Below are 23,971 nucleotides of genomic sequence, written 5' to 3'. Positions count from 1 at the left end.
CCAGAAGCGGCTTAGTCATGCTGGCCACATGACCCGGAAGCTGTACACTGGCTCCCTTGGCCAATAAAGTGAGATGAGCGCTGCAACCCCAGAGTCGGTCACGACTGGACCTAATGGTCAGGGGTCCCTTTACCTTTACTTTAATATTGAATTCTGTTTTGGAGGGAATAATGTAGAAAGTGTTACTTTTTTGCACGAAGACAGACAGCATCATGTAGAACAGGTCAAAGTCAAGTAGTCTGAAGGCTTGGTTCATATATTTCCCAATAATTATACCTAATGATTCCCTTTAGTTACATTCCACACAGCTCTGGTTATATGTGTAGTAGCTAGAACCCTCTTCAGGGTGATCCTGGGGATGATAGTAGTATCGTATGTGATCTGTCTCTCCTGTTTTTCTATTGCAGGCCCACAACCCTAAGACCACAGAGGCAACCATCACAGGTCAAATTTGCTACTGTACTGTTATCAACCTAGTACCAAACTGGCTACAGCCAAAATAAACCACAATGACCAAGATTCCTGGGGCAGAGTGAAATTCTGTTCTTTTGCTCTCCATTTTGCCCAAGCAAGCCAGGCATGTCCTTCAATCAAGTTCCCGAATACTAAAAGCACAGAAAGTAGGGGGTGTCTGCCAGATCCCTAATTCCTGGTCAGGAAAAGAAAACTGGGTAAGAGGAATAGAATGACTATATTCTGAACAGGGGCTGCTAAAACTACAACATTTTGTTGCAGGTCTCGTTTGGGGAAGCATTGTTTGAGAAAGCAAGATGAGCTCTTGAACACCTAATCATGACAGCAGCTTGGCAAACATATGGTTCTAATTTGGATTGTTACGCTCACAATGTCAAAATGGTATAATCAACCCCCTGTTTATAGAACCCATTACATTCTTCTGCTTCTCTTAAAAACCTAATGCAACATTTATGTAATATGAAGGATCTTATTCTTGTAATGGGCTCAGTTTCCCCCTGAAAGCCTCTATAATCACTTGCCGGAGTTCAGAGATCAAAGTACCCTGGAATATCCACCTCTTAGAGTGAATCATTAACTCACATATTCTAATAATAGTAATCTGAGTTTTTAAAAATGTCATGATTTATCTGATTATGCAAACAAATTAAAAGACAGTCTCCTGAACCGCAAATCACTTGCTAATGCAAAGTCCTGCTTTCTGCAGAATGAATTAGAATTACCTGCAAATATTTGAAAACATAAGTGCCATTCAAGTTGATGCCTCTCATTTACAATTTAAAAGCCCTGCAAAGATCAAAGGAACTTGTGCAGCTACCTAAAGATTTGCCTTTTAAAACCCTACCTGCATACATTTGCATTTTCCATACTTTATGAGATTTAAAAGTGTCACGGGTCTGGTACCAAAGTATTAACTCATACGAACTGCTGCAATGCTGATGGATATTTTTGTCATGTTGAATTGATTGTCGCTTGCCCAATCAACTTTTTAAATACATATGTGTCTTACAATAAGTTTCACAAATCCTACTGTGAATGCTATTTTCCAGTGTTTGCTTCCACAAAGGCTATTTTGTGTGGGGTTGGTAATGGACAGAATGAGGTTACCTAAACATTTAAAAAGGTTCTGTATTCAAATAACTGTCCAGTGTGAAAGGCTTTGCAGTTTTCTGAGGTAATTCAGACTTTACATTTTAAAAGTCACATAGTCATTACTAACTCATTTGTGTAGAGGAAAAACCACAGGGTAGCAGCAGTGAAAACTGGGCCATCAGAGCAACTAGGGCTCAGCCCTAGACAGTGATTTTTTTCTCATGTTTCCCTGCAAAATTTGAAAGCCATCCTTTCACAATCCATTTCAATGTAGAAAGAGTCCAGCTAAGTCATGCCCATTGAAATCAATGAATGTAAGTTACTTAAGTCCACTGATTTCAGCAAGTCTACTTGAGTATGATGAACAATGGCTATCCCCTGATCAATTTATTAAATATGAATATAATCAAAACCTCAATATAGGCATCTTTCTGAGATCTTGAAGAAAGTGTAAGATAACATACAATTTAATAAACAAAACCTACCACTCACTGTCAGAAAAAATATCTATATTTAATATTTTCCTTTTCATTCCCTGCATTATTTTCGTTTTCATTACATGGCAAAACCAAAGTAGCCTCGAATATTTTTTTTTAAGCATTTAACTCACAGTACCATCAATTCAAATTTGCCCTCACCAATTCACATTGACCCTGAGTAATCAACTAAAGCTTTGATTAAACTACTGATTAAACTTTACAGCCCTAATATTAACCCATTCCTTATGGGTAAACTGTAGCAATTATCTTGTTATTTGCAAGAAAGCTTGTTATATGCTAAAGTGTTTTGCTCTGTATTCCAACTCATGAGCAGTCAGTATAATTTGGCATCTACTGAGCAGCTGTATATCTGATTATATGTGATATACAAACTTCAGGGAAATGGGCTTGAAGCACCCAGGTTGTACTGTCAGCCACAAATGTGGACTGTTAAATCTTAGCTTCTCAGATGCATTGAATGATGGTTCGATAAAGGCTATTCTAGTGGGTTTCAGAATTCATTGCTTATTATCTTCTTCTTCTTTCCCCACTACTAGATTTACTTGGCCTTCTAAGGGCATCCTTTATAAAGCCTTTTTGCTTTCTTGTGTTGCTTCCCTTGGGATACATTCCTACTTTGGATAAGCATGGAAAGCAGTGGTTTCCGTCTGTTTGATTTCCTCCCACGCTCTTTGCTGCTGCTGGAAGTAGAGAGCTGGCCAGGGAATTCAATATTAAGACAGCAACTCAGATCCTACTACCCGTGTTGATCTGTTGCAGTTAATATTTGCCTCCAGGGTGCCCCAGAATTGCATGAACACAACTGGACAGGCATACTGTACAGTTTCTGATGGAGCAGAGCATGCTTTACAAACTTTTAGGATCATCATGCCTGCAAAATCTTGATCAGAAAGTGGACTACAAAATTCATCATTCTGCCCAGTAACATTCCTCCCCTCCTGTCCTTTGCCATTCTTTCATCTAGCTCTATATAGCTTGCTTGTATGTCTCATTCTTTCTCCCTATGCATCTTAAAGGGTCTTAAGCAATTTCTTGGCAACTGCAGCAAGAGGAGGAAAGGGGAGCTGTATCTCGGTTCATTTGTCCCACAAGAATAAATTTGAAGACATACTTTCTTCTGACCGTAATGCATCTCAGGACCTTCGGGGTGGCAGCAGAATGTAGGCTCATCTTTAAATTCACAATCTGAGTAAGGATGGGGGGTTTTTCATCATCATTTGTCTTTCAAGTATGCTCTGCCTGATAGGACAGCACATTCTCTCTTTCAGAGAAAATGGACTATTTCAGGAAAGAAAAGTGAAATCTAAGCTACGCCCCCTATAATTCCAAGTGGTTCTGTGATATATGAGGAGCAGCCACAACCTTTATTCCAAGAGTTGCTAACATTACTGGTCTCCGCTGCCATCTCAGACTGGAGACTGTTGATATGGATGATGGAAGGCACTAATACAGCAGAGTCATATAACCTATTCATCCTCGTATAATATATGTGTCCTCTGTTCATGCATGATGCAGGTGAATCACTTTGCTGCAGGGCTCACACCCCACCCCAGAACCTCTTTTTCTGGGAAAATAGCACTGCTTTGAAGTCTTATTATTTCTGCTTCTGTTTCTCCATCATTGGCTGAGCAAGATCCAGCCACTCAGCTCCACTCCCTTGCTTCAGGGAACAGAAGTCCAGCAACTTCATCAGCAAGGGAAAACTTGCCTCCATCTTGAGTTGAGTGAACTCCAGCTGCTCTGCCCTATACCTTTCCCTCAGCAGGCTCTATTATTTAGCATGCCACCACCAAACAGCATAACCAGGGAAGACCAAGGATAAGAACACAACATGTCTCCAGCCAATCCTCCCACAAGAGGGAGGCAGTATACCCAAAGATGGAGCTTTTCTGTTTGAAAATCCCTGATGAAGCGAACTAAGAGATCTGAACTTGTTGGATAGCAAACATTTGTTCTCCTATCATAGGAATACCATGTTAATCCTGCTGCTGGAACAAGATTTGAATCTCTCTCTCTCTTTTTTTTTTTTACTTTGGGAATCTTTTGTAAGCTGCTTTGAAAGTCTGCTGGGGCTATAAAATGGTAAAGATAAAGAGAGATAGGCTATTGTTCTCCTTTGGATCTCTATGCACCTGGGATTTCAACTGCCCACATCAATTAAAGGTAAAGGTAAAGGGACCCCTGACCATTAGATCCAGTTGCAGATGACTCTGGGGTTGTGGCGCTCATCTCTCATTACTGGCTGAGGGAGCCGGCGTACAGCTTCCGGGTCATGTGGCCAGCATGACTAAGCCGATTCTGGCAAACAAGAGCAGTGCACGGAAATGCTGTTTACCTTCCCGCCAGATCGGTACCTATTTATCTACTTGCACTTGATGTGCTTTTGAACTGCTAAGTTGGCAGGAGCAGGGACCGAGCAATGGGAGCTCACCTCATCGTGGGGATTCGAACCACCGATATTCTGATCAGCAAGCCCTAGGCTCTGTGGTTTAGACCACAGCACCATCTGTGTCCCTATACACCTATACACCTCTATACACCTGGAATCTCTATACACCTGGGATTTCAACTGCCCACATCAGCTAAACCCCTTTGGAAAAAAACCCTAAAAGATAAAATAGGCATGGTTGAAAGTGTGTCAGTAGCAGAAGGTCTGCTTCATGCAGATGCTAATCTTCTTAGAACAATGCTTAGGCAGTTTCCTTCTCAAACAACTACAAATAAGGGATGGTATAAACCTGCTTCAGGCATCTTTACAGGCCCAGAGCACTCTTCCTTCGTAAATGTTGTCCTGGCAACCTGAATTTATAATCTCACACAAAGTGTTATCTATAAGACATGACACAAAATTTAATTTTAGAATACGTCTGTGATAATTTGAAGTGCTGCATTTTATTTTTTTTAATAGCATGATTTATTTTTCAGGTAAGGCTACCCAGTTGAAACCTTGACAACAATTGATTAAAACTTTAGCTACACACTTATTGAATCACAGCATAAAGCAATTTTTAGAGGAACTAAATATATGAGCTCCCAATGGAAATTATCGTTCAGGACTTTTGTAAAGTTCAAATATCCAGAAATTCTCGATTCCTTTTATTCATATATTGATCAGCTTTTGGTTGAATCAGGCACGAATCTTCTCTGGACTGTTTGTAATGACCTTAGAAGGCTAGCACACATCACCTGTTTATATAGAACTATATTTTCACCCTCTATTTATAACTCTCCAGACTTGAACAAAGTATTGGACTACTGCTGACCTTTGCTGGGTCACACCTGTGTAGATCTCTGAGCAATATCCAGTTTGGTGCTATAATCCAATAGAGCCTGACCTTTCAGAAAGACCAAACATATAACCCCAATATTAAGAAGCACAGAACCAAAGAAAATAGATTATCAGGACCCCGAGTATGGAACCAGAAGACCTCCATGTAATGCATAAGTAACAAAGCAGCATTTCAGTTTTCAATGTGAATAAATTTAATATTCACTTCCATTCACATTTTTAAATGTCAGAATAGTACTCAAATTAATGGGTTAGACATCTATATTTCCTAACAGAGCTTTCAGAACTTTTCATGTTGGTGTCACACTTCTTATGCATCATTTCTCAACGCAATAATTCAGTTTTACTAGCAAAACAGAGGTTAAACTAACCCCTTTCCAGCCCCGGGAGGAGCATAGATAGCGTTTGCATGGCATACCTACAACACTTCAGCTGACACACTAACATGTCGCGACACACATTTTGGCAAGCTCTGTCTGTGAAGTAGAGGAATTAAAGAGTCCTGCAGGTGCTAGTTGGAGTTAATTGTTAGGTGCCTACAGATTTTAGCTCAAATGCCTGAAGGTTGAATTGATATTCTGGCAAGGAAATGGTCCGACTATCTCCTGCTATTCATTTTATTGTCAATCCATATATGTTACGGAGGGAGGTAGAAATAGTTGCACCTGGAAATAAATGGATGCTAATTCTATAACTCTAAATATGACTGAGTTCAGTGGGGGTGTTGAGTTTTATTTTCCTCATTTATATCAACCAGAGTTAAAGTGATTACTTTTTTCTGGGTTGTATTTAAAACTAATATAAACTGGTGTGTATATACACACACACACACATATGCATCCATTTATCCACACACCCACACCCTGTGTATACTGCAATTTCATCAAAAGTATCAAAGCAGTTTAAAACCATTATATATGCAAAATAAAAAGCACAGGTTATTCTTATTTAAACAGATTGCCAATTTACTATTACAGAAAGTGTTTAATCTCACTTGTCTGCATAAGCCTAGATGCAAAGGAAAGTTTTCAGCAAACATTTAAAAGTCAATATTGAAGATGCCTGCTAAATCCCTGCTGGAAGAACATTCCACAGGACTAGACAAGTTACACTAAACGTTTGGTTTTGTGCTGATGCAACATGAGCCTCACTAACCTGGGACACAACCAGCAACACTCCTACAGATAGATGATCCCGATGACTGAGCTAGGATATAAGGGTTCAGGCACTCCCTAAGTGACTTGGACCCAAGTTGTAAATTAATACAAAGACTTTGAACTTGGCTTGGTAGCAGATGGACCGCCAGTCAGGCCCAGACAGAGGGGGTGGCCAGCTGTGTACACTTGCCCTGGGCCTTGGAGGGCTAAACCAGCTGTGGAGTGGGGTGCTGCCAGGGACCGGCTGCTTTTTCTTCTTTGAGCTTATAACTTTACTCTTAAGAAGACTCCTGCCCCAGGCCTCAGACAAGCTCTGCACGGTCCTGCAGCCAGTGCAGATGTTTTAACAATGGTGTCTCACCAGAGCTCAGGTGTCCTTTGAACCCAATCACCCCACCAACCATGAAACATTCATGGATCCCCACTTGTGGATTAATTTCCACAGATCTAAATGTACTAATTTCTCCTCTAAGAGAAACACAGCAATGTGGCTTGAAGATGAGCAGATTAAGGATATATCCAGGTAGATGTCTGGGTCTCCTGGAAAAGACAAGAACCAGATAACATTAATGTCGGATATAATGTGTTTTCATGTGTCCTGACACCATGATGATGACCATTTCACTGCCACATGTAATTGGCTGATACCAGCTGGTGAAGAAACACAGAATGCTGTGCTATTTGATATGAGTTACTTCAATTAAATTATTAGGCACAGGGAAGCTTAAAACCTGGCTATTTTAAATGACACATGTATATTTAGTGTCACTTCTAGCCAATGTAGCCATATTTCTTCTGCTGCTGCTTCTTCTAGATTTTCTTTGCTTTCACATTTTTCACAAATGTACTTTTACATTTGCCCTGATGTATTCATGTTCATCGGCAATACGTGTTGCCACTAACACACCTGTCTGACTGGAACGTATTTCATAATGCATGGCTTATTGAAACCCTTTGGGGTTTTTTTTATTGGCTGAAAGCCCATTTGAGTTTGCTGTTCTTCATTCTGAACATATTGTTTCTTTCCTAGGAAGGCTCAGCTTCAAAGTACAAAGCCCTCTTTCAGGTGGAGGAGTCCCAGCTGCCTGATCCCATCTAAACCTGACAGCTGCCTGGCCTTTTCCTCAGGCGAAGTTCTTCTTTTGGCATGGTTGCTCTTTGGTCGACAAGTTCAATAACTACTGCATATGTTTGGATGAATGATGTTGCTGGGTGCCTTGAAGGATATGTCGCCAGGTTTGTAAACAAGAGAATATGCATTAACAGGCAACAGTGGCTTGGATTCTGCTGTGAGAGCAGAAGGTGCTTCTACTAGTACAGAAAGGTAACCAATTCTATTTCCCACCTGCACCTCTCATGCCCTATCAAAACAAGTCCTAGTACAGGAGTGGAGAACCTGTAGCCTTTCCAGATGTTGATGGACTACAGCTCTCATTGTCCCTGATCATTGGCTATGCTTGGCCAGGGCTGATTGGAGTTGGACTCAAATTTGCTGGGAAGACCACAGGTTGTCCACCCTTGCTCTACTAGGTAAGGGCACCTTTCAGATAAGTTTTTCAGGTGTTGCAGAGAGCTGCAGTTTGTGTGTAGAAGAACAGGTTGCACCTGTGAAGTGTGTTTTGCTTGGGTTGCAGAATCATTGGATACCAGCTATCAGCTTTTTGAAATTGTCTTTTCTCCCAAACTCAACTTTGCAAACGTTAATTATGTATCAAAGTGCTTTGTTTTTGCTTTCATGTAAAGGAAATAGATGTCTCTCAACTTAGAAATAAATGTTCTGAATGGCTGTGCTTGCCCAAGACATTGGATTATTTTCTGAACTAATTCAGAAAGATTTATGTAGCGTAGGTATGTTCTGCAATATTTTTAGCCAGTAAAATAATTTCTCAGACCTTTCAGAAAGCCCTGCTCATTTCAATGGAACTTGCAAATAATGTGTGCTTGATGGGCTACATTGTGGGCCCTAGTTGTGCTTTGTGTGTACACCAGTGTGGTGTAGTGTTTGTGTTGTTCACAAGTACGGCAGCAAGTTTGGTAATAGAAACATAAACATGTCGAGTTGGAAGGAATCCAAAGGGTCATCTGGTCCAACCCTCTGCAGTGATCATCCCCCTTCCCAGTGCGTCCATATAAATGCAAAAAGGCAATGCCACAATAAGGCTTAGGATCTCTACTATCAGTTGCAGCTCAAAGGTCCAGAGACGCCTGGGCCACTTCCAACTATTGAGGCCCCTAGCCATAACAAGAATAAGAATAAAAATGGAAGCAAAACAAGGCACCAAAAAATTATCTCTCATTTGTTTAAATTAGCCACTCTAAGCTCAGTGAAGGTGTGACACTATAAATTTACCAGTGTGGAAGAAGGCTACTTCATCATCAGTGTTGTGTGGAAAGTGTCATCACAGAGTTTAGACATTTTCAACTCTACACCAGAGCTAGGGCTGCAGACATAATTTGGCCCACAAGGCCATTTCTAGCGAACTCTACCCACTCGTCATTCATATGATGTCATTTGAGGTCACCTGTCAGTCATGTTGATCCACTACTTTCCATGGCTTTCCTTGGGTTATGTTTAAAATCTTACACAACTTATGTGTACGTGTGTGTGTGTGTGTGTGTGTGTGCATAATGTATTTAAATTCGGTGGTTTGAATCCCCGCGATGGGGTGAGCTCCCATTGTTTGGTCCCAGCTCCTGCCAACCTAGCAGTTCGAAAGCAAGTCAAAGTGCAAGTAGATAAATAGGTACCGCTCCGGCGGGAAGGTAAACGGTGTTTCGGTGTGCAGCTCTTGTTCGCCAGAAGTGGCTTAGTCATGCTGGCCACATGACCTGGAAAAACTGTCTGCGGACAAACGTCGGCTCCCTCGGCCTATAAAGCGAGATGAGCGCCGCAACCCCAGAGTCGTTCGCGACTTGACTTAACTGTCAGGGGTCCTTTACCTTTACCTTTTAAAGGGGGATTTATTTGTAAAATGTATGCAAAAATATTGCATTTCCCCCCCTGGGTCATGTGGCCAGCATGACTAAGCTGCTTCTGCCTCACCTCTTTTTTGCTTCTATACCTAAAGCAGCCCTCAGAAGGCTACCGAATTTCAAATCCAGCCCTTGGGCTGAAAGTGGTTCCCTTTCTCTGCCAAAAACGTATCTACCTGTTTGACTCTTTGGGTGTGCATGCAAATTGGGGGTCAAGCTAGCAGATAGGGTCCTCCCCCTTCTTTTATTGAATATCAGGAGTAGAAGATGAGAAACAGCTGCTACATCACTCCCCACTCCCCGATGTTTTAGCATAAGCGACCACCGCCCATTGCTTGGGCGTCTTATCTAAGAGATATTTTTCAACAGCAAAATAAAAATACGGAGGAAAATGTATGTTTAGTATTATTTTAATGTTAAATCCGTCTTACAAAAATACACTTTATTTTAAAAGAAATTTTCAGGCTTTTATAAACAAACTTGTCTCTTTTACACAGGTCTCTTTTACACAGCCCAAAGGGCAGTAATAATAATTTTTTTTAAAACCCTGGCTGTTCTTATAAGAGCACAAATGGGCATTTTGAACCATTAGTAGTAGTTAGGTAGTATGTTTAAAAGCTTTCGTTAAAAATATGTTAATGATTTTCCTCTTGTCAGTAGCATCAGCTTTGCGAATAAGCCTACAAAGTTTAGTAGCCAATATTATTATTATTATTATTTTACAACTCTGACAAGAGGCTATTCCACTATGTTTCCATGCTGGTGATGGAGACATACAACCCTCTTACTTCAAAGTCAGCATGGGAATGCAGGGTTCTAGACAGGCTGGAAGAGGAAGGACAGAGCTGACGAATAGGTTCCTTTTCCTCCAACCCAGCACAGAAACCAAGCAGATTGCTGAGGAGGAACGGCAAGACCTACCACCTCCTGCATGGAATTCTGTGCCCTTGGCTTGCATGACATTCCATGTTGCCACACAAGTTGTAAACTGTAAGGCTGAGTAATGCCTAGGATACCACAGTAAGATTTTATTCCTGAGCATTCTGATTTAACCGGCCCTGGTGTGCCTGCCTTACATAGCAGCCGTACATTGAATAAACAGAGATGCTTGGATTTGAAAATTAGCACATTAAGCAACATCAATATAAAGCATACTTTGTTATGTACATTTTCAAGAGAACTAGGCTTTCCACTTCTGTTTTCATAGATCTATACAAGGCATCTTAAAAGTGTAAATTCAAGAGATAGCACCCAAGTGAACTGAAACATTTTACAGCATAGTCTGTCTGGATATTCTACTCCAAAGAATATCCTTTTGCACAGCCCCTCTTCATGACAGTGGGGTTTATTATGCAGGTGAGGGAGTTCCAGCTGTGTGTTGGAGCCTGCATGTCCAGAACAAGCAGTTGGCTTGCAGCAGATAAATGGTACTCACTTCTTCTTTCTACCCATATGGTTAAAAAAATGCATAAACTATGACAGCATAGTATGTGCACACGTATAGGAACACAACTACAAGGTTAGTGTGTGGGGTAGTGAACTGCAAATTCAGAGATCCAATGGTGGACACAGAGTCTCAAGGTTAGTATTTGGAAACCCTGACCTCTAAATTGCTGTAACCAACTGTAGGTGGCCAGTTATCACCAAAATAACATTGAAAGAGGGTTACCCAAAAGGGTAAAGGATCCTGGAGTTGTGGGTGTGATCCAGAAGCAGATGCAGTCTTGCCAATGCAAAGTTGCAACAACCTTGGTAAATGCCTGCTTAAGAACAAGTTCATGCACTTGTGATGAACTTTAGGTCTGCTTAGGGTTGGCTGCATCCCTCAGCTGCCTGGAGAGGCCTTGGTGTGGGGAAGCATCAGAAGCATAGTTGCTTATGGACTTGGGAGCCTTAGCTAGAACAATCATAGAATCATAGAATCATAGAATCATAGAATCATAGAGTTGGAAGAGACCACAAGGGTCATCGAGTCCAACCCCCTGCCAAGCAGGAAACACCATCAGAGCACTCCTGACATATGGTTGTCAAGCCTCTGCTTAAAGACCTCCAAAGAAGGAGACTCCACCACACTCCTTGGCAGCAAATTCCACTGTCGAACAGCTCTTACTGTCAGGAAGTTCTTCCTAATGTTTAGGTGGAATCTTCTTTCTTGTAGTTTGTATCCATTGCTCCGTGTCCGCTTCTCTGGAGCAGCAGAAAACAACCTTTCTCCCTCCTCTAGGTGACATCCTTTTATATATTTGAACATGGCTATCATATCACCCCTTAACCTCCTCTTCTCCAGGCTAAACATGCCCAGCTCCCTTAGCCGATCCTCATAAGGCATCGTTTCCAGGCCTTTGACCATTTTGGTTGCCCTCCTCTGTACACGTTCTAGTTTGTCAGTGTCCTTCTTGAACTGTGGTGCCCAGAACTGGACACAGTACTCCAGGTGAGGTCTGACCAGAGCAGAATACAGTGGCACTATAACTTCCCTTGATCTAGATGCTATACTCCTATTGATGCAGCCCAGAATTGCATTGGCTTTTTTAGCTGCCGCGTCACACTGTTGGCTCATGTTAAGTTTGTGGTCAACCAAGACTCCTAGATCCTTTTCACATGTACTGCTCTCAAGCCAGGTGTCACCCATCTTGTATCTGTGCCTCTCATTTTTTTTGCCCAAGTGCAATACTTTACATTTCTCCCTGTTAAAATTCATCTTGTTTGTTTTGGCCCAGTTCTCTAATCTGTCAAGGTCGTTTTGAAGTGTGATCCTGTCTTCTGGGGTGTTAGCCACCCCTCCCAGTTTGGTGTCATCTGCAAATTTGATCAGGATGCCTTTGAGTCCATCATCCAAGTCGTTGATAAAGATGTTGAATAAGACTGGGCCCAAGACAGAACCCTGTGGCACCCCACTAGTCACTCTTCTCCAGGATGAAGAGGAACCATTGATGAGCACCCTTTGGGTCCGGTCAGTCAGCCAGTTACAAATCCACTGAGTGGTAGCATAGTCAAGACCGCATTTTACCAGCTTCTTTACAAGAATATCATGGGGCACCTTGTCAAATGCCTTGCTGAAATCAAGGTAGACTACATCCACTGCGTTCCCTTCATCTACCAGGCTTGTAATTCTGTCATAAAATGAGATCAGGTTAGTCTGACATGACTTATTTTTCAGAAATCCATGCTGACTATTGGTGATCACAGCATTCCTTTCTAGGTGCTCACAGATTGTTTGCTTAATGATCTGCTCCAGAATCTTCCCTGGTATTGATGTTAGACTGACTGGGCGGTAATTATTTGGGTCCTCTCTTTTCCCCTTTTTGAAAATAGGGACAACATTTGCCCTCCTCCAGTCTGCCGGGACTTCGCCTGTTCTCCAGGAATTCTCAAAGATGACTGCCAGTGGTTCTGAGATCACATCTGCCAGTTCTTTTAATACTCTTGGATGCAGTTCATCTGGCCCTGGAGACTTGAATACATCTAAACTAGCCAAGTATTCTTGTACTATCTCCTTAGTTATTCTGGGCTGTGTTTCCTCTGCTGAATCATTTCCTCCAAATTCTTCAGGTCGGGCATTGTTTTCTTTATCGGAGAAGACTGAGGCAAAGAAGGCATTGAGGAGTTCAGCCCTTTCTGTGTCCCCTGTTTGCATTTCACCATCTTCTCCTCTGAGTGACCCCACTGTTTCTTTGTTCTTCCTTTTGCTACGAACATACCCATAGAAGCCTTTTTTGTTGCTTTTAACCTCTCTAGCAAGCCTGAGTTCATTCTGTGCTTTAGCTTTTCTGACTTTGTGTCTACACGTGCTGGCTATTTGTTTGAATTCCTCTTTGGTGGTTTCCCCCCTTTTCCATTTTTTGTACACATCCTTTTTTAATCTTAACTCAGTTAAAAGTTCTTTAGATAGCCACCCTGGCTTCTTTAGGCACCTTCCATGTTTCCGTCTCATTGGTATTGCCTGAAGTTGTGCTTTTACTATCTCCCTCTTAACAAACTCCCAGCCATCATGAACTCCCTTTCCTTTTAGTATTACTGTCCATGGGATCTCACCCAGCACTTCCCTAAGTTTTATGAAGTTGGCTTTCTTAAAGTCAAGAAATTGAGTCCTAGTATGCTTGGCTGCTCCTTTCCGTTGTATAGTAAACTTCAGAAGAGCATGATCACTTGCACCTAATGATCCTTCCACTTCTACCCCATTAACCAGGTCATCGACATTGGTTAGGACCAGATCTAAAATGGCTGTTCCTCTTGTTGCTTCTCCCACTTTCTGGACAATGAAGTTGTCTGCAAGGCCAGTGAGGAATCTGTTTGACCTTATGCTCTTGGCTGAGTTTGACATCCAACAAATATCTGGGTAATTGAAGTCCCCCATTACTACTATCTCCCTTCCTTTTGCATGCTTGGCCATCTGTTCCAGGAAGGCATCATCTATGTCCTCCGTTTGGCTTGGGGATCTATAGTAAACTCCCACAATGAGGTCACTATTATTCTTCTCTCCCTTAATTTTGACCCAAATGCTCTCACTTTGGCTTTGAGGTTCTAAATCTTGGATCTCTTCACAGGTATACACATCCCTGACATATAACGCCACTCCTCCTCCTTTCTTGTCTGGTCTGTTTCTCTGAAATAGATTGTATCCCTCCATTTTTACATTCCAATCGTGGGACTTATCCCACCAGGTTTCAGTGATGCCTATTATGTCATATTTAGTTTGCTGTACCAAGAGCTCAAGCTCATCTTGTTTATTTCCCATGCTTTGTGCATTAGTGTACAGACATTGAAGTCCATTAGTCATTCCCCCGTGTCTCTTATTTAAGGATTTTTTCCTCCCACCACTAGGTCTGCTTGCTGTTTGCTCCATTTGGTCTATGACATTTGGATGATCATCTTCATCAATTAATAGACTCCTACCTTCAGGAGCACTGTCTCCCTCCCCCACATTAGTCAGTTTAAAGCCCTCCTGATGAGGTTTCTTAGTTTTTTGGCAAAAACATTCCTCCCAACCGTTGTGAGGTGCAGCCCATCGCTTGCCAGAAGTCCATCCTCAAGAAACTGCAGTCCGTGATCTAAGAATCCAAACCGTTCCTGTTTACACCATTTGCGAAGCCAGCTGTTTACTTCCACTATTTTCCTCTCTCTCCCTGGGCCACGTCGTTCAACTGGGAGGACAGATGAGATGACGATTTGTGCATTTAATTGCTTCAATTTCCTGCCCAGAGCCTCGTAGTCTCTTTTGATCTTCTGGAGGCTATTGCTTGCAGTGTCATTGGTTCCCACATGAACCAAGAGGAAGGGGTATTTGTCAGTGGGTTTTATGATTCCTTGCAGTCGTTCAGTTACATCTTGGATCTTAGCCCCGGGGAGACAGCACACTTCCCGAGACATCTTGTCAGGCCCACAGATCACAGCTTCTGTTCCCCTCAGTAGGGAATCCCCTATCACCACTACACGCCTTCTCTTAGGTTTGGTCAGGGTTCTTCCGTGAGCGGTCCGTTCCAAGGTCGCCTGCACATTCCCTGAGGACTGACTTTGCTGCTCATCTTCATATACGTGATCGACTGTAATGAGGGAGAGATCCTCAAATGGAGTCTGCTCTTCGTCTTCCATGCTAGGGGAGAGGACCTCAAAGCGATTGTGTATTTCTAGACAATCAGAGCGAACCCTGGGCCTCCTACTTCTTTGAGTCACGTTTCTCCACATATCGGGCTCCTGTGTTGGTGAACTAGCCTCCTTCTCAGGGGAGTCCCCTGTCTCCTCCTTGGTGGAGACGGTGTGCTCTGTTGCTTCCAAAAAGAGCTCCAGCTCTCTAATTCTTTGGAGCGTAGCTACACGTTCCTCCAGTTGCTGGACTTTGTCTTTTAGGAGGGCAATCAACATGCAATTGCTGCACGTAAAGCTGCCTGCAACCTTTGGCAGGATGGCAAACATTGCGCAGGAACCGCAGGCGACTGCAGCTGTTCCCTCCCCCTCCATCTTGAGAATGTGTCGTTGGGCTCGAGACTAGCTCCCCTAAATCTAAAAGATGGTTCAAACTGCGCGCGCTGATAGGCGCTGCCCTGCAAACACTGATAAGCTCCTCCCACAGCTAATCACCTGCCTCAACAGAAACCCTGCCCCCTCTGACCTTTGACCAGGGAAAGCAGCTAATCAGCCACAAGAATCACACACACAAGAAACCCCTTTTGGCTCCTTCTTCAGCCGCTGCCCTGCAAACACTTGAACAACTTGAAGATTAAAGTCTTGCCTCACTATACACTGTAAGATATAGTAATCCCTTGAGTCATATTCATTTGATTGCTGACTTTCATGATCTCACAAACCAAACGCTTAACTTCTGTTAGTAGTTATCAGCATAAATATTCATGCAGGGGCCCAGTAGAAAGAACTGTAAAACTACCCAAATGTTCAGGAGGAGCTATTTAAATATTAGGATTAAGGACAGAGGACGACTTCATTTTAACAGAATTTGACTGTTCTGTTCCAATCGAGCTTTGCCCATATTGGATTGTCTCTTCCACTGAGCATCCGGGCTGCTTGTGCTTTTTCTTAAAGTGAAATTATTTGCAAAATGTATGTCCATCATGCATTTCAAGGACTCAAGTCCCATGCGGGACTATATTTCTGCAGCATAATTTCATGATGGCTAAGTATTTTTGTACAGTTATATGCATAGTTCTAGGTCCCTGCTCATGTGCTGGTTACTTAAGGAAACCTGGACTGCACATATATAGATATGACATATATGTATAATTAAAGGGGGGAATCAAAAAGACTGGGTGGATGAGCTTAATATATCATCTATCTATATCTATCTACATCTATTTATTTATCTCTATCTATCTCTATCTATCAGCTATCATCTATCTATCTATCTATCTATCATCTATCATCATCTATCTCTATCTATTTAATATCTATCTATCTATCTATCTATCTATCATCTATATGGGGGGAGTACTTATAATTCAGATGCTATTTACTTGTTTATGAAAGGATAGTGCAGATGAAGTGTACTGTAATGGAATAGTCTACTGTTTCTGGTAAAAAAAATATATAAGAACACCAGACTATATTTATTCCAATTGTAAAAGAAAGACTTTTAAAAAATTAAGTAGCATGGGCATCAGCTTCTAAGAAGGAGAAAGCCCTTATGTCCCTTTAAGAGCTCTAAAATAGAAAACATTCAGCAAGGGCATTTTTTCCCAACCATTGCAACAGAATAGTGGGGAAATTGGCCTGTTTGGAACACCTGTTTTCTTGAGAATTGACAAAGGGTCATAATCCGGCCCTCCTTTAGAATATGATTATTCTTTCCAAAGCAATTGAAAGATAATTATTAAAAGTGCATGTAACATTTTGAAAATTACAGGAGTGCAATAGAAAATGAAGGAGGGATGTATGCCCAAAATGTGAACAAAATTCATATGAACCAGTCACTAAATAGGACCTGATGGCTGACGCTTTTCTTGTGCCTATGATGACCACTTTGTTATAAATGGGTCAGCATGAGGCTTGTTAACTGCATGCAGGCCACCTCTACTCAGTCTGAACTGTGTAGCTTTGTCAGAGGTGTGCAAAATCCCCAAGTCCGCTTAAGGGAAATATGACAGTTGACTTATTATGAGCAAGGAGCTGTCATGGGCACAAGGGGGGAAATGGCCATCAAAACAGGGCACTGACCCCCAGACTGTGAGGAAGAAGTGGAATGTGTTTCATATTCTTTCAAACTGCCTATCAACATACCCTAGCTTAGTAGGTTTTTTAATAAAAAAAAATACACTCTGACATGCTGGTTCATTTTGTCTCCAAAACTGGTAGCTGTATTTAAGCTTCCTGTCAGGAAAAGCCACAGAAATTTGGATGGTTGTGAGTAGGACCGCAAAAGGGGAGAGGTTGACTTAGGGTTAAACCAACCTGCTCTATATTCTTCCTTGACTATAAGCAAAATTTATGATGAAGGGTTTGTGATAGCTAAGAGTAGGCATCCCCAAACTCGGCCCTGCAGCTGTTTTGGGACTACAACTCCCATCATCCCTAGCTAACAGGACCAGTGGTCAGCGATGATGGGAATTGTAGTCCCAAAACAGCTGGAGAGACAAGTTTGGGGATGCCTGGCTAAGAGAATTAAACATTCATCTACATTGTGAAATGTATGCCACAGAGCATTACTTTCATGTGGCTTAACTCAGGGATTAATATATACATATTATTATTATTATTTAGGAATGCTGAGGAATCATTATTGGAGCATCGTTAATCTCGATTTATTTCTTTTTCCTGATTTTTGTATTTATTTGTTTATTTGTTTATTTATTACATTTATAACCCAGCTTTCCTCCAAGATGCTCAGGGTGACCTACAGGGTTCTCCTCCAATCCCCAGTTTATTCTCACAACAACCCTGTGAGGTGGGTTAAACTGAGAAATAGTGACTGGCCCAAGGTCACCTAGCGAGCACCCCAGCTGAGTAGGATTAATTACTTTTAGATATGAAAGATGAGGGCCATATGTTACGGTGACATACCACATTGCGAAAATGTTTTCACACACGCGCAAGCACACACCTCTTATTCCCGCTCTAAACAATGTATATGTCTACTTAATGAAAGCTTTGTCTGACCATTTTAGAAACCCCTCTACTGTGAACTAATGTTGTTTTGCTTTATTATTCTGCCTGTGTTTGGAAAAGTGGCTTAAAAAACCGTCCCAAAACTTGCTCAGCTTAATACAAAATAAAGATTGCAGGCTTACATGACGACCAGCAGTCAGATACTGTAGCACCAGTGATAATGTACAGGCACAACTTGTGAGTAACCAAGGAGAGCAGATAAATTTAGAGGGCCCCTGGGAACTTTCCCTGCTCCACACTTCAATGATGAACAAATTTAGAAAGATCCCACACTGTTTCAAGAATTGGCCTGAGTCACTCGACAGCCCTTCTCAAGTTTCAGGCCTAAGTGGAGAACCTCCTCTCAGTTTGGCTGCATCTCCCTCCAGAGCCATTTGGCTAAGCTGATTTGACAGCAGAGCTGTGGTGCAAGTCTGTGGCTACGTTCACATGGCCAAAGATGGGTTTGTTCTGAAGCTGACATCGGGGTGCTTTGCTCATTTCAGTACCATGGGTACAAAGTTACATGACGGCTTCCCTCAGCATCTGCAGTAGAGAGACGATAAAATAGACATGCTTAAGCTACCTTGTGAGAGAGGAGAAGCAAGCGGTTGTAGCACAACAGGTTTTTACTTGTCGCTACACTACATTGTCTTTCTCACACACAGCAAAAAGCGATCTGGCCCTGGACTGACTATGATTGAGAGACACAGAATGGATGTTATTTTGATTCATTTTGAGCAAATCTTGACTGGACAGAGGAAATTCCTGCCCTTTCCCCCTGTGACTGTCTAGGGTGGGGAAAAACTAAATGGTACATTAAATGGACATAAGCATTTAATGGGTTTTGTTTTACTTTGAAAGTAAAAGCAGTGCGTGATCATGGTGGTGTATTTTCACCAGGATGGTAGAGCAGAGGGGGAAATGTCAGTTGCGTGTCGAGGTCCCCAGGGCCACCCCAATACCTCACACATCACACAGATTTTTTTGTTTAAGATTTTTGGCATAATTTTGGCCACAACTTTATTGAAATACAAATTTGTGAGTGGTTGCTTAGGCATTGGTTGCGACTATCTGCCCCCACCATGGGGGACAGACTGACATTCCGCACGATGCGAAAGTCAGAATAGGGGAATACACTTGGGGGTTACGCGGAGCAGGGAACCTGCCCTCACCCCAAATGCAACCAGGAGCTCATTGCTATGGCCCGAGCCCCCTTGACAGAGTGGACAAGCAATAGTTAGCCCCCAATTCCTTTAACGGAATCCCTTGCAGCAGCAGCATTAGATGGCAGGCACTCAGCCTACCAAGGGCAGGCACTCAACCACTTCCCCTCAACCAACCAAACCATAAACCAATGCCTAACCACAACCTTACAAGTTGTGACGATTTGCTACGCAGTAGGCAAAAACCAAATGGCCCCAGCCAATCAGCCAGATGGACAAAATTCCTACTAGGCCCTTGCCACAAGAGCAGACGACCCCATGACAGGCATAGCAAGGGGGGGGGGGGACGGGCAATCCGATGCACGGTCGAAAAGAGGAAGCCCTAGCCTCGTGCAAGGAGTTTTAGTATTTCTGGCTGTCAATCAACAAATGGCAACATTAACTTCTTCCCAACAACAAGGGAAGCCCCAATCGCATCAGTGGCCAATGAACAATTAGCCTGCCCCCAACTTTGGAGTGTCCTGGCGGCCCCCACCGCAACACGTGCTCTCCATGAAGGAGAACATGCTTTCTCTCCTGATCTTCCTCACAGCTACTATTTTTTTTTAGAATAAAAACATAATATGCTAAATGCAATTAATTTCTTCTTGTCTGGCCCACGGACTGACAAGAGGAACCACACTGTGTTGATCAAGAAACAAAACGGGTACAACCGCTCTAGCCTTTGGGTATGTGCTTCTCCTGTAATTTGTGTACAACCCTTTAATGCGCAATTTTAGTGGAAATCCTTGAATCTGCTAGCAGAGGCCAATGAGGTTTTGGCTGAAAAAGAGAGAGGGCGGTGTGACATGGCTTAGCCGTCCAATGGTAGCTAGAGGCTGTGAGCCTGGTGCATTATGAGAGTCTCCCATTAAGAGGAGACGCCGGGTGTTTGACAGCTCAAGTTCCATCATGTGACATAGGTCTAGGAGGCATCAGTATCAGGGCTTGGCTGCTTAGGTTTAGCATTTCTTGCACGAAAATAGCTGCCACGCCAGGTGCAACTTTCCCCACCGTGTTCAGTTTCAACTGCAAAAATCCCCTTTGAATAAGCCTCTGGCAATGGAAAACAAAGTGCAGATCAGGGTTAGTCCTCCCCCCTCTTTCCCTTTTTTATGTAATTGCATGATTTCAATGTAAACATTATGATATAAGTGGCAGAGAGAGAGAGAGAGAAAGGTTACCTACAACTGTTCTATAACCAGTCCGGTATTTGTGCAAGCTTCTCTTCTGAATCAATGTCCACAATGCTTTTAAAGAGACAAGTGTTTCTCCCTTTCTCTGTGCTGCAAATAGAATAAAGGCATCCATTATAACGAGGCAGTGCACATAAACCATACATTAAAGTTTTATTTCAGTTCAGTTGTCAGTGGCCATCTCACCCAAATTTTACCTGTTAATATAAAAGGTCCTAGCCACCAAAGCAGAGATAAGCTTCACCTGTGCACTTCACGGTTGGTTGGGGTTTAAACGCCTGAACATTTCAAACACTGACAGTCTCAGTTTTGAAATATGAAATTTATGTATATAAATTCTTTTCAGTGCAAGCTATAAAATAGACCAGGCACAATGAAGCTAAAAGAAAGGGGGGAAATATTCTTTTTTAAAAAAATATTCTATTGAGGAAGAGAAAGAGAAAAATCTTCATACAGTATGGAACAAAATAAAAGGAAAACACACAAAGGCCCCAAATGTAAACAGGATGTTACACTTGGCAGGTGATGATGCAAATCCCCAAAATAAGAGGGAAATGCAAATTATTTTTCCCAGCTACAACACAAAGCAAACTGCAGCTTTTGCACATTTATTCAAGCAATGCTCACATGAAGAGAGTGAGTTTTTGTGAGGAACATGCTTTAAAAAGGAGTGCGCGCGCACACACACATGGTGCCCTAACAGTTTCAGACAAGGATTGTCTGTTCTGTACATATTTTGGTTCCCCAACTGGATGCACTGAGGAAACGAAAGCTCTAGTTCACCTTTCTGATACGTTCCTCAATTTGATGCCAGCAGTGGCGTAGCGTGGGTTGTCAGCACCGGGGCAAGGCAAGTAATTTGCGCCCCCTAACCCGTGGATTTTAGCAGGGGGCAGAGAGCTGCGAGTGCGAGCACGTGCCCCCCAGATGTTGCGCCCAGTGCGGCCGGCCCCCCCGCACCCCCCACGCTACGCCACTGGATGCCAGTTCAGGCACAGGCTTTAAAGCCGATGACCAGAGCAGAGGCTCACCTTCCTGCAAAATTCTCCCTTGCTACACCTCTGCTGAAAACAACCCCAATCCGTGCAGGCCACAGCTTGCGGTGTATACGTGTGTGGGGTGGGGTGTTACTGAGTGCTAGGTGCCAGCCTTACCAGCTTCCTCTGGTTGCTCAGGCAGAAGGTACAGATTGGTCTTGGTGCCGTTGCTGTGCCGCCGCCCTGCAGGAGAGGCTGGTATTGCAAGCAGGGCTGCCTCGAAGGCAGCTGTTCCTCCCCCAAGCTCTCACTCTGTTGCGGTGGCTGCTGCTGCTGCTGTAGGAGCAGCATGTTAGCCAGGTGGGAGATGTAGCTGGAGGCCAGGCGCAAGGTCTCTATCTTGGACAGCTTGCGGTCTGCGGGCTCGGTTGGGATGAGGGTGCGGAGGGTGCTGAAGGCTGTGTTCACGCTGTGGGTTCGGTCCCTCTCCCGGGCATTGGCAGCTTGCCTCTGCTTGCTCAGCCCGCTCAGCCGAGGGCTCTTCCGCTTGCGTTTCCCTTGGGCTCCGGTGGAAGTCAAGGATTTTCCGGAGCTGCTCTCGCTGCTGCCGCTCTCCAGTTCCTCCAGGTCGGATGCAGCACCCCCGCTCGACTTCATGGTGAGCCCAGCAGCCCCTCGGCCCCATCACTTTTATGCACAGCAGCTGCCACATTGCTCCTGTTAGCATCAGCCGCTGCTCTCCCAACTCCCCTCCAGCAGCAGGGTCATTTTTTGAATGGTTGCTCCTTTTAGATCTAGCATATGGTTGCTCTGTAAATAAGGCGAAGGAGGTGGAGCTGCCACCTCAAAGTAGCTGCACAGCTACGCCGGAGCTGTGCACCTGTTTCCCCCTTGTCATGTAAAAATGTGCAAGCTCTCCGGGAAGCTGCAGTGAGCATGTGCAGTGGGGAAATGGAAGCCCTTTCCCCAACCTTTGCCCTCAATTTCAGTAAGTGCTTTATCCTCCCTTCAGGTGCTTGAGCAGGATAGAAAGAGCCCCCCTTGCCTCCCAGAAGCTGCTCCAGTATCTTGCTTCCCAGTATTAAGAGAACAGCCACTTGCTAGACATGGAGAATCAAGGTTTTCCTTTCAGACACCATTTTTACAATTCACGGTGACTACATATTTAAAATGTTGTAATACTGTACATAGGAAGCTGCATTATACTGAATCAGACTATACTGAGTCCATATAGCTTGGTACAGTGGTACTTCGGGTTACAAACACTTCGGGTTACAGACTCCGCTAACCCGGAAGCAGTACCTCGGGTTGAGAACTTTACCTCAGTATGAGAACAGAATTGTGCAGCAGCAGCAGGAGGAGGCCCCATTAGCTAAAGCGGTACCTCAGGTTAAGAACGGTTTCAGGTTAAAAACGGACCTCTGGAACGAATTAAGTTCGTAACCAGAGGTACCACTGTATTACCTATAGTGGCTGACAGGGCCTTTCTCCGGGGTTTCAAGAAGGAATTATTCCCAGCTGTACTCTGAGGACACCAGGAATTGAACCTGGGACTTTTTGCATGGGAAGCAGATGCTCTACCACTAAGCTACAGTTCTTCCCTGGTTTCTATTGTTAGGAAAGACATGCATTTCTGGGACACATTTTTAAAAGTGTAGGTGTTACTCTCACATCCAGGTACATTCATGCCTCCCCCAAATTCATATACCTGCTTCCATCCATTTCCACACACAAATTCTCTGTGTATCCACCTTCTTTTCAACAGGCTTTTGAAGGAATAGCTTTAATATAATAATTCATAGATTAGCCTTTTTGTAATACTTTGCAAAGCACTCATAGTACTACTGTTATCTTGACTTAAACTGATGGGCATCTTACCTCAGTCATACAGTTTGCATGACTGAGGTTTTAACGTATCATATCATTGCTATCTATCTATCATCTATCTATCTATCTATCATCTATCATCTATCATCTCACAAGAAAAATATATAAAAGTTAAATGGAACGGAGACAATTTTTGATGAATAGTTTTAATGTAATTAACTGGTGCATTTGGAATTAACTTAGCACTGTCTATTGATTTTTCCATACCTAAAATAGGGCTGCCATGTGTCCAGAATTTCCCGGACATTCAAAGGCGGAATTGACATCTGGAGAGAATTTCCGAAAGGTGGTGCTTTGTTCCAGATCTTATACAAGTCAGTCAACAGAGCATTAAGCATATGCCTTAATTATTTGGGGTAATAAGTTTACCACCAAGGTCCTTGAATTACAGCCCTTCACCGCTTCTTGATTTGGACTGTGTTTTCATTCTTTCCAAACTTCATCAGGCAATTTTAGGCCCTGTCAGCCCCTACTGCCCCCAATTTTCCCTATAGCCAGTCCCTCTGTCACAGTCATTCTGTCACCTTCCTGTTTACCAAAGGTACCTTTCTGGCAGATGTGCTAAGGGTGTGAAAGCAGGGTTGGCCAATCCCATTTCACCACCTGAGGTGAAATGGGAAAGTTCTGCT

At 43.0% G+C, this 23,971-nt stretch overlaps 1 protein-coding gene and 1 long non-coding RNA gene across 4 annotated transcripts in view; one reads left to right on the top strand and one right to left on the bottom strand.

Moving 5' to 3' along the window:
- Positions 1–9,879: 9,879 nt before the first annotated feature.
- LOC310664709 (basic helix-loop-helix transcription factor scleraxis-like) lies at positions 9,880–22,331 on the bottom strand. Of its 2 annotated transcripts, none has more exons than XM_083414211.1 (4): positions 21,633–22,331; positions 20,467–20,568; positions 15,687–18,623; positions 9,880–11,382 (listed from the first exon to the last, which is right to left on the bottom strand). In XM_083414211.1, exons 1-2 carry the CDS (start codon positions 22,110–22,112, stop codon positions 20,536–20,538), a joined length of 513 nt encoding a protein of 170 aa, XP_083270337.1. In that variant the 5' UTR covers positions 22,113–22,331; the 3' UTR covers positions 9,880–11,382; positions 15,687–18,623; positions 20,467–20,535. The 2 variants fall into 2 exon arrangements, with proteins under 2 accessions (XP_083270337.1, XP_083270336.1); XM_083414210.1 differs by having other exon boundaries at positions 20,471–20,568; positions 21,633–22,243.
- LOC310665022 overlaps positions 21,670–23,971 on the top strand; it is a 372,424-nt gene continuing 370,122 nt past the window's right edge. Inside the window, exon 1 of one of the 2 annotated variants that reach the window (XR_014505149.1) lies at positions 21,670–22,113. This is a non-coding gene — a long non-coding RNA (uncharacterized lncRNA). The remainder of the gene's footprint in view (positions 22,114–23,971) is intronic. The other variant, XR_014505148.1, reaches the window with a different exon arrangement.

The sequence above is a fragment of the Podarcis tiliguerta genome (genome assembly GCF_965153285.1).
Source record: "Podarcis tiliguerta genome assembly, chromosome: 1".
NCBI lineage: Eukaryota > Metazoa > Chordata > Lepidosauria > Squamata > Lacertidae > Podarcis > Podarcis tiliguerta.
Note: the sequence above shows the minus strand (reverse complement) of the source record. Positions and strands in the feature narration are given on the sequence as shown.